The sequence below is a fragment of the Nematolebias whitei genome, chromosome 11, assembly GCF_014905685.2.
Source record: "Nematolebias whitei isolate Nwh7 chromosome 11, NemWhi1, whole genome shotgun sequence".
Taxonomy (NCBI): Eukaryota; Metazoa; Chordata; class Actinopteri; order Cyprinodontiformes; family Rivulidae; genus Nematolebias; species Nematolebias whitei.
Window position 1 is genome coordinate 40,072,498 of NC_056508.1, and position 11,341 is coordinate 40,083,838.

The 11,341-nt window shown below is 40.1% G+C and overlaps 1 protein-coding gene across 1 annotated transcript in view; it reads right to left on the bottom strand.

The window, feature by feature from the left end:
• Positions 1–3,022: 3,022 nt before the first annotated feature.
• The window catches only part of mib2 (MIB E3 ubiquitin protein ligase 2), a 45,162-nt gene continuing 36,843 nt past the window's right edge, over positions 3,023–11,341 (bottom strand). The window contains exons 14-18 of the mRNA XM_037684529.1: positions 9,191–9,197; positions 4,784–4,962; positions 4,405–4,598; positions 4,241–4,306; positions 3,023–3,305 (exon numbers count right to left, since the gene is read on the bottom strand). Coding sequence (XP_037540457.1) covers positions 3,064–3,305; positions 4,241–4,306; positions 4,405–4,598; positions 4,784–4,962; positions 9,191–9,197 — 688 coding nt within the window. The 3' untranslated portion in view covers positions 3,023–3,063. The remainder of the gene's footprint in view (positions 3,306–4,240; positions 4,307–4,404; positions 4,599–4,783; positions 4,963–9,190; positions 9,198–11,341) is intronic.

The following is an 11,341-nucleotide window of genomic DNA, read 5'->3' on the forward strand; positions in this document are numbered from 1 at the left end:
TGCCACCATACCTGGTGGCACTATCTATATATATGTGTGTGTGTGTGTGTTTTGTTTTTTGTACATAAAAAAGGCAGAGTGAGACAGGATATATATTCCCCTCCTAACATTCAAATGTACATCTTTAACATTGGCTTTCCCAAAATATGGGATCTAAAGAAGACAAAAACTTTCCTGTCTCTGAAAGTTTAATATAGAAAATCATAATTAAATTAAGATCAAAATAGACATGATTTGTTTGTGTCATATGCATAAGCCCTTCAAGAAAACACACCAACACTTAGAGGATGAAGATGACGTACAATCCAAAACTCTGGACGAGTAAAGGAAGGGTTTCTTCTCAAATACTTGACTGGTAAAAGGTAAATTTGGAACTCAGAAGGCAACAAAAAATGTTTTCATGTTTCTGCCTGTCTGATTCCACATCCTACAATACATCTGGTAAATTACATTTAATTTAATTTAAAACGCATAACTGAATTTAAAGGGAAAATCTGGCGCCACGTGAACAAGCAACAGTCTTTTAAAAAGACAATCAGAGATAAAGCTAATGAGCTCTTCTGAGAGGCTCTGAGGACGTTTTGACCCCTGCGAGTCCGTTTGTCTGTCTACAAGCAGAATGACTCAAACATAGCGATGGATTTCCATGGAAAGTTACCCAGAAACGAGAAACGGTTTAACTTTGAAAAAAGTTGAGCCACTGAGTAAGATGCAAATAAAAAGTGAATGCAATGACTTGTAAAATATCATGAATGCAACATAGTAAACATGAGATTTTGAAACTAAGAAATTGCACCATTTGTTTGAAATAATGTAGTAATTTTGAATTTAATGGCAGAAACGCATCTAAAAAGTTGGGACAGGGCCTTCTTCAGCATGTAAAGCATCCCCTCGTCTTTTAACAACAGGTTGTAAACATTTAGAGAGCAGCTGCTGGAGGGTTTGGAGGGGAAGGCTGTCCCAAACATGTTTCTTCTGCTGTTCTAACACTTTTATAAACTGTTCTGCACTGATGGTGCCTTTCCTGCTCTGTAAGCTGGCCATGAAGCACTAATGCACCCCTACACCATCAGAGAGACCAGCCTTTCAACTGTGAACTGATAAAATCCTGAACGGTCCCTCTCCTCTTTAGTAAAGAGGACGTGGTGAAGTGATTTTCCCTAAAAAAATAATACAAAAATTCACTTCATCTGACCACAGAACAGTTTCCCACTTTGTCTCAGTCAATTTAAACGAGCTTTGGTCCAGAGAAGATAACATTTCTGGACGGTGTTTGCATATGGCTTCCTCTCTGCATGATAAAACATTAACCTGCTTTATGGACAGCACGGTGAACTGTGTTTACAAGCAGTGATTTGTGGAAGTGTTCCTGAACCCATGAGAGCGACGTCCACACCAGACCTGCTTCTCATGCAGGGTCGCCTGAGGGCCAGAACATTCTAGCCGTCCAATTTTGACTTTTGACCTTCGAGATCTTTTGATGATATAAACTGTAAATGATTAGATATTTAGCCTTCTTTTAAATGAGGGACATTGTTCTGCAATTGTTCCACTATATTTAGACAGTTTCCCTCAGACTGCTGAACCCCTGCCCATCTTTACTTCTGACAGATTCAGCCTCTCTAAAATTATCTTTCTATACTGACCTGTTGTCATAAACATAATCCGTTGCAAAATGCTCCTCCAGCTGATTAGTATACAAACTTTTACCACCATTTGTTGACCCTGTCCCAGCTTTTTTTTTTTTTTTAAGATGTGAGCTGCCATAAAATTCTAACCTGCCAAACAAAAAGTAAAAAATGTTGTATTTGATTTAAAGTTTACAATGTTCTGTTGATTTCCAAATCACTGCAATATGTTTTTATTTACATTTTACACAACATCTCAACTTTTTCAGAACTGGGGTTGCATTCAAAGCGGGTTCGGATCTCGATACAATTTTTTTTCCCTGTTAGCTTTGCAAATATTTCATGCGACCTCTGACTGTTTTTGTCTTTTTTAAAAAGTGCCTCATTGTAGCATCTCCTCTGCAGAATCATGACTGAGAATGTACTTTGAGTTTTGCCATTAGTGACAAATTCATCACTGTTTTTTCTCCTCTCAGTGACGAACTATCCTGTTGTGTTAGGACGCGAGTGAGTCGTGCATCTTTGAAACGTTTATGGATATCTTGAGTGCTTTCAGTGATTCGATACCCTGAGTAGAGGACATAGGCTTGGGGTGAACTTTAGTAGAAACAAACTTCCTTTTTTTTTTTTGCTAAGCAAAAATATCTGAAAAGGACATTAAGCAAAACCACCTTTCACACATAAATAAAAACTTGAACTCACACATACATTGAAAACCACAACGAGAAGAAAAAGGAAAGAAAATCACAAATTAATAATGACAACCCAGTCATTTTCAGTTGACAATATGTATATGCATACATAGTGTCTACTTCCCCTTGCAGACAGACTAGCTGTGAGTTGTGCCAACTCTCTGCAGTTGATTATTAAGCGTTTGATACAAATGAGAGCAAATGTAATTCACAAACTGTGGAAAGAGAGGATGAGACATGATCTCAGTACAGACTTGTAAACAGAAGAGGCCAGAAAGCCACAGAGGATGATGGGTAACAGACATCCACATGAAGCAGCAAAGATCAGACAGATGTGAGGGTTCGAGTGAAAGTTCAGGAAACAAAATTTATATGAACACCCCCCCCCCCCCTTATGATCAGAGAATTCAAATATGCAGCGACGCTTCATGACTTCCTTCCGTCAGATTCATCTTGTACTCGGCTACAAAAAACGGTTCTGCGACAGGAAGTTGAATTAAAAGTGATCCGTGAGTTCCTGTCTGTGTTGCTCGTGAGGAAAATGAACCAAAATGTAACAAACACTGGACTCCCAGCAGTGTAACAGAGTCTGGTAGAAAAGCTGAGTGACAGTTAGATCACGCTGCAGGACGGCAACTGGCAGATACAGTGGGGTCTCCAATGTGCTCGGCACCCCCACCACCACCCTCACCTCTCTCTGTAATCCTCTTCGCGCCCTCAGGACCTGCGAGGTGCACAGCGGCTCAGACAAACAGCTGGATCCTCTCGCGGATGGTCTGCCGGCAGATGGGGCAGGTCTTGAGCGCGGCGCTGCAGTCGATGCAGGAGGCGTGTCCGCACTGGAAGACCAGCTTGATGTGGTTGTCGATGCAGATGGGGCAGGTGATGCGCTCCTCCATCTGGCGGTAGCGAGACTGCAGCTGCTCCAGCAGGTTGTGTTGCTCTGAGTTCTCGGTGCCGGGGCTGCAGTCCACCTCTGTTTGGTCTGTGGAGCGAGGCCATCAGCAAAAAAATAAATAAATCTGTTTTAGTTAAGTGAAGATAAATTAATACGAGATGATACCTTTGCCACTGGTTCAAGGATGAGAAGGTTGTCTTTACACAAACAGAGCATGAAGCATCTTGCTGATTCACTGCCTACAACACAGCTGCTTTTAAACTAACAAGACTCAGAACCTCTCATTAGTCAGAGACTAAACTAACTAACATAAAGGTCTAGCTTATTTCCTGCTGCCCTTCATGACAGAATTTTAAACTAAGATCTTTTTATGTAGAGAAGTAACAGATTTGTAGCCATTTTGGTCAAACCATGGGGAGGATGCTCAATGTGATGTAATACTGGGACATCTCGTATGATCCATTAGCACTCAGAATATGTGTTGGGAATGATTTTCAGCTACTACTACAACATATTTTGGCTTAAGAAATGCAAAATTCACAGGAGTATAGACAATTTAGTGGAAGCTAAGGTCAATTAGTTGTGTCGGCCATCTTAAATGGGTGTAACTGCAAAAGTTAATCATTGAAGTACAGCCAGTAATTAATTTGTGAGAATTATATTGAAATTGTGCAGTGGTTTAAGAGATATTTTGCTAACAGACAAACAGGGTTGACAACAACTAATAGCACAGTTTTAAATAAAGGTGTTGCACAATTTTGTTGTGCTTGAAGTATGCGTTGGGGCGATGCTCAGTTACTACCACACCTAATTATTAACTCATTATCTGAAAAACGGACTTATTATAATTATTTATGAGTTTGGTAGAACGCTTTGCTGCTGTGTAGATGATTATTGTTTAAAGTTCCATTAAAATCCGTCCATAGGTTCACAAGACGTTTTGCTAGCAGACAACCAAATAAAAACATGATTGTCCACTTGTCGTGGTAATGGGTGACAATAAGCAAAAGGATCCTTCATACCTTGTCGTATTTTCTTGGTGATTGTGACCTGACATTTGATGCATTTCTTCATGCGATGGGCACATTCTGTTCAGACAAGAATAGTTTCAGCCAAGTGTTCAACAGAAAAAACATTTTCAGGAGAGAAGACGTTAAAACCTGCAGCGTTATTTGGACTAGCTTACCTTCACAGGCCACGCTGTGCTGGCAGGGGCAGAAGAGAACCAGCAGAGCCAGCTCAGAGCAGATGAGGCATTCACTGGGCCCTGCTGACGTGGGAAGAACCAGGTTGGTCATGGTGTTTGGTGTCGTGTGGACCCGCCGCAGGCTGGCGCTGCTCAGGCCCTGTCCACATGTGATGGCCTGCAGACGCTGCAACCTGGCAAACAACAAACAGCTGTAAAAACGCATCTAAATAAACTCCCACAGACCAAAAACAGCCCTAAGCTTTTTATTTTTATTATCAACTTCATAAATGTGACCTTTAAAGGGTTTGCTTCATCAGTAGCACCTTCAACAATATTCTCCAGCTGAATTTCAGCCCTGTTTTTGTGAAACACATACCGGTACTTTTCAGAAAAGCCCTTGATGAGCTGCAGCATGGTGCTGTCTGCCACCAGATCCAGAGGACTCTTGCCCTTGTGGTTGGCGTAGTTGATATCAGCTCCTTCCTGCGCTAGAAAGCAGGCGACGGCCATGCCAACGTTCAGCTCGGTGTTCCCAAGAAGACCCGAAGAGTTCAGCTGTGAACACAGACCATGAAAGTTAAAAAAGAAAGAGGCTAGAATAAAACCAACAACATTCTTAAGAAAATTATATTTTATAAAACATTTCTTCAATGTATAATGAGAGAATCGGAGAAAACTTAAAAAGGTAAAGGTCTAGCATCCGTTGAAAGAACACCACCGACCACCTTTCATGTCAGAGTTTTAGACTAAAATCATCTTATGTTGAAACGTTGTATCCATTTTGGTCAAACCTTGTAAATGACGATATACAACACTGTGAGAGCTTTCAAGTTCATGTTGAAGATGACTATCAGCTTCTTTTTTCGGCTTTGCCCTCTTCAGGGGTCGCCACAGCAAGTCATCCTCCTCCATCTCACTCTGTCCTCTGCATCCTCTGTCCTCACTCCAACTACCTCCATGACCTCTCTAACTTCATCCATATACTTCCTCTTCGTCTTCTTCCTGGCAGCTGCATTTCTAACATCCTTCTACCAGTATATCCACTGTCCCTCCTCTGGACATGTCCAAACCATCTCAGTCTGGCCTCTCTAACTTTATCTCCCAGTTGTTCAACCTGTGCTGTACCTCTGATGGTTTCAGTCCTAATCTTATCCATCCTTGTCACTCCTAAGGAGAACCTCAACATCTTCATTTCTGCCACTTCCAGTTCCATCTCCTATCTTTTTGTCCATGTCTCCCTCTCATTCACATGTGTGCTCTGTCTCACTACGGCTGACTTTCATTCCTCTTCTTTCAAGTGCATACCTCCACCTCCCCAAGTTCTCTTCCACATGTTTCCTGTTCTCACCACAGATCACAATATCATCTGCAAACATCAATGTCCATGGGGATTCCTGCCTGACCTCATCTGTTTGTCGGTCCATCACCAGAGCAAACAAGAAGGGGCTCAGAGTCGATCCTTGATGCACTCCCACCTCCACCTTGAAGCTATCTGTAACTCCTACAGCATTAAATAGTCTCTTGATGAGATAATTTGTGTTCTGGATTCAAATCAATGAAATAACAGTTCCTGTCCCCTGAAGGTCTTCAGAGACAGATTGATGTAGGAGGTCTAGTTCACTACACATGCAGATGACTAACAGCTACCACACAAAACTGAGCTCTATATCTGAAAAAATTATAGAGTTTTGTGTTTTGTGTCTGTGGCAGTCATCTTGAATTGGGTTGACTAAAAGTTAATCAGCTGTCTTTGTGCAGCAATTAATGACTTTCTGAGAGTTTTGGTAAAACCTGTCCACTGTTCATGAGATTTTTTGCTAACGGTACAGACAAATGTACACAGAAGGACACAAACATGACTCCTTTTGGCAGCGGTTGTTAAATTCAAGGACATGAGAAATCTGCGCAACACAAACGTAATGAGGTCAAATGAGTGCAGTCCAGCACATAAACCCACATCTAATCGCCGCGGAAAAACTCCCTCAACAACTCATCTGCTGACAGCGGCCAAAACAGCCCTGAGCGCTTAAGTCTACCCACCTTCATGGCTCGGTGTGTGTTGGCTTGGCAAGTGACCACGGTGTGCAGTGTTTGTCATTGTGGAAACGACGTATCGGACCGGTTTATAGGAGACGAAGAAGTGAAGGTCTCCAAATGAAAAGTGTTAAATTTGTTCCTTTGAGTTAATGACTCTCTGAAAAACATAAAAAACTCAAGACTTCTATCCTGGGAAATCAACACTCAGGAGCTCATCGCCTGGGTTCAATTACAGCAGGATCAGAGAGAAAAATATTTCAAGGGGGATTTAAAGTCACACTAATCAATATATTGATCACATGTTTTTCTGTGCAAAACTTCTGACAGTATGTGGAAACTGAAATGAGGGAGACTGGTGACCTATTAAATCTCAAAATGAAGGTTTCCATTAAGAAACAGATTTTCTGTTTTAGTTTGTGTTAACACATTTTTATTTTTAATTTGGACAACAGGAAACAAACTACATGGAAGAAACAAAAGAAGAAATAAATATATATGAAAAAAAAAGTTTGTTCTGTTTGGGATCAATAAATAAAGCATGCACACATACACACTCTATTACTTTTATTCCTAATTAATTGGGATCCTTTTTGAGAACTGAATTGGTATTCAGTTCAAACAGATCTGTTTTCTATGGAAGATAAGGAAATAATTTAGTGTTAAAAAAGACATTTAAAAAAAAAAAAACAGTGCTTCCCCACTTCTGGTTTTCTCAGCAATTTATGATCAACAGTATTAAATGTTTTTTAGACCAAAAAATTCTCAACAGCCTAATTATACCTGTAGTATTTTTTTGTATATAATTTTACAACTTTGCAAACAAAGATTATTTTTTACAGTTTTAAAATCTATATTGTTTCTAAACTTTAAGAATTTAGCTGAACTTAATATACATGTCAGGTGGAAATCTTTTGGCACTTCAGGAATCAATTTCATTCCAATCTAGAGAGCTGCTATGTAATTATAAAACAATTATTTAGCTATTTTTATCATATGGATATGGATCCATATGGCATGGAGGCTGCACAGCTGCAGAAAGAAAAGCTTTGCAGAGAGTGGTGAAGGCTGCACAGAAGACTGTTGGAGTCAGTCTCCCCACCATCAGACATTTACACCTTCAGATGCAGGAAGAGGGCCACCTGCATCATGAAGGACCCCACTCACCCAGCACACACACTTTTTGCCCCGCTCCCCTCAGGAAGGAGGTTGAGGAGCATTAAATGTAGAACCACTAGACTGAGGAACAGCTTCTACCCTGAGGCTGTTTGACTCATGAATCTCTGGCCAGAATAATCACTGTGAAAAAAATCATCATGTTGCTGCTGATCTGTTTCATGTTGAGGTGTTCATGCGTGCTCATCTGCTCACACAGACTCATGCTCATGTCCGTGCTGCTGTTCGACGTAATGTTTTTATGCTATTAGTGCTTAGTGTATTTTTAGTTTTTGTTTTTCTTAGTTCATATCTTAGATGTTATCATTGTTTTTCTTTTACATTTAATTGTTGGATGTAACTGGGACCCTGTGTACATAATTTCGCTCCACCACATGTACCACATGAGGTGTGAATGACAAAGAATCTCTGATTCTGATATTGAAACTTAAATGGCAAAAGGCACATTTTACATAAATAAACACTGATCTATAGGAGTCTGTCTTTGATAGAGTACACAATAACACTCAAAGAACCCAATGAAGCACAGGCTTTTGGGCAAGAGTTAGCATATATGCTAACATAACATTGAAAATGCTATAAAAAGCTAATGCAATTAGCATCACGTTTATCGCTGGAAATTTGTACACAAATCTAACGTTCAAAGTCATTACATGTTATAATAATTTTAGCTATTATTTACAGAGGTAGCACGGTGGCACAGTTGGTAGAGCTACTGCCTGTCAGCGAGAAGGTCGCTGAATCAAAACCCAGCTGGGGCTCATTCTGGGTGGAGTTTGTATGTTCTCTCTGTGCATGAGCGGGTTTTCTCTAGGTATTCCAGTTTCCTCCCACAGACCAAAAACATGCACGTTAGGCTGATTGGTAACTCTAAATTGTCCCTAGATGTGAGTGAGAGAGTGAATGGTTGTTTGTCTCGTTTGTCTTTGTGTCTCTGTGATGGACTGGAGACCTGTCCAAGTTGTCCCCCGCCTTTTGCATAGTGGCTGCTGGATTTGGGTACCAGTGACCCCCGTGACCCGAAAAGGAAGAAATGGGTGATGGATAGATGGATCCTTAGATAAATAATGTTTTTAACTTATATTTCATGTATGTGAATGTTTCTGTTCAGTGCCCTGAGATGACTTCTGTAGTGACTTGGCACTATATAAATAAACTGAATTGAACTGAATTAAATTGGATGGATGGATGGATGGATATTATTTACAGGCATAAATTATTTAGGGTTCAACAAAAAGTTGATGTAAATATGTGAAAATGCACAGTTTTACTGTGACCCGTCACGGAGGTGCTTCACTTTCATGTGCAGAATCTAAAAATAGATTTTACCTCCCACCTATAATATACACGTTACTTTTTGTGCTTTCAGCTTATTTAACCCTATAATGACAAAAACAGTAATAAAACCAGTGCAAATGAACTCCAAAATCACAACAGTAATGGTCCACGCTTCTATAGAGCATTTTAACCTCTCCAGGGTTTGCAGTGATTTATAAAGTTTCTCATTCACTCTTGCACAACCACACAGCCATTATATATTTTACACACTCTTACTGCTCTTTTACATTCTCACCCATATTCTAAAAGGCATATTGGGGTATATCAGGAACATTAAGCTAGGGATCGAACTCTCGATCCTCCGACTGGACGAACTGCCTACCACTGATCCAAAGCTGCCTGCAACGTATGTTTCATTGTGTCACAATGCCTCAGTGAGCTTCCTGCTGGCTGTGACATTATGTTTGATATTGCTGCATGACCTGTTTTATATTCCTTGGATGAGTAGTCTGTCCAAGTCTCTGACATCATGATTAAGAGCTCCACTGGGGGGAAAAAACGTGGCATATTTACAGAGCTCTTCTAAATTTATCACATAAGTCCCAACTTCAGCTCCATCTGAATCTATATTACCAAGTAGGCCATCTTCACCTCTCGTATTTTATTACACCACGAGTCTCTTGCCAGTACTTTCTTTGGAGAAAATGTTTCTTTCACATTCAGGTAGCAGTAAAACTTTTAATTTGTTCTTCCATAAAGTCAGACACTGTAGCCGTAACCTGCTTTAAGTTATAATTAGTACCACTGCTCTGCACTCCAACTCCATTACTTTTTCTTCAGCTAATCCCACTTTCTTGTCCTGTTTACACTTTGAACTCAAGTCCTTTCTCCTCAGTTAACGCTCTTTAAATCCCCGTCACCTGACTCGCCTCTTCCCCTCCTTTTAACCGTCATCCTGTTTACCGTATTTTTCGGACTATAAGGCGCACTTAAAATCCTTTAATTTTCTCAAAAATCCACCGTGAGCTTTATAATCCGGTGCGCTTTATGTATTAATTCTGGTTGTGCTTATTGACCTCGAACCGATTTTATGTGGTACACGGCGCTCAAAAATGTGTATTGTTTTTTATTTTATGTTCTATAACTGAACAATGTTGAGAGTTATTGTGAATGAGTTGAATAAAGTTTGACTTGTACGACTGTTTTGTTTCACTTAATGCACCTTATGTATGATAACAGACCTGTTCATTGATATTGCGCCTTAAGGTCCAAAAAATACGGTACCTGGAAAAGCAAATAACACTAACTCTGTCATCTAAAGTTAACACAGAAGACTAAACATATACTTTATTATTATACTTCTACAGTAATTCTCAAGGATTTTTATTTTTACCTTGCTTATAACCTCATTCAGCCTGTATTAACATCTCGTTTGTTAACTGTCGCTTCAGATCCTAAGTAATCTCTTTCCAGATATTACTGTATGTCAAGTCTGTGGGTTTTCAGCAGTGACCCCAGAGGACAACTATTGTCTGAGATGTTAAAACTGCTTTCAAACGTAACAGGATTGCAGCAATAATATCTGTAGTGAAGACAATTCATGATGATCAGATCCCACACTTGCTATGCCTTTAGATTCTTCCCACAGTAAAGTAGATCTCTGTCACCATCAGGTTAAATCTGTTCCCCCATGAGACCACATAGGCTCAGCATTGCTTCCTGATTGCCCCCTTTGGTACAGTCAGGGAAAGAATATCCTCATGTGCCATATGTGAATGTCTTTCACTGTATAATGAGACCATGCTTGAGAAAAAACAAGTTTTAAAATAAGAGATTCAATTTGTTACTATAGTGCAGTCAAAGTTCAAAAATAGTATAAATAACTTGTTTGAGCTCATAGACGTGTATATTAATAGACCAAGTGTCCCCACCTTCCCTTGTCGTTGGGAATTGAAACTGGAGGGATCCAGTTTATAGGAGCTGCCATGTTGTATATTTGAAACCAGAGTCTGTGCATCCTTTAACAACCACAGTCCACTGGCAACAAAAGTTTAATGTATACATTTATAACTTTTGCTGTCTTAGAGAAGAATGGTAAAATAGTAAAATACAGTAGTCCCTCGCTACTTCGTGGTTCGTTTATCGCAGACTCGCTCTATTGCGTTTTTTCAAAATGTAATTGGACAAGACACACAATTGGCTGATTGATGGATGAGCCGCACGATCGGCATGGAATTTTATTTTAAATAAATTATTTTAAATGATTTAGCACCTGCTGCACCTTTGTGCAGCCCACACTGCAGGATAAACTTCCTGCTGCAGCTGATCAGCTGTTCTCTGTGCAGAGCGAGGAAGTGGGCGTGGCCAAGAGCGCTTGAGAGCAGAGGAGGCAGGGAGCTGAAAATCATGACATTCTGTGCTCTTTTAGAGCATTTAGAGTTTAGAA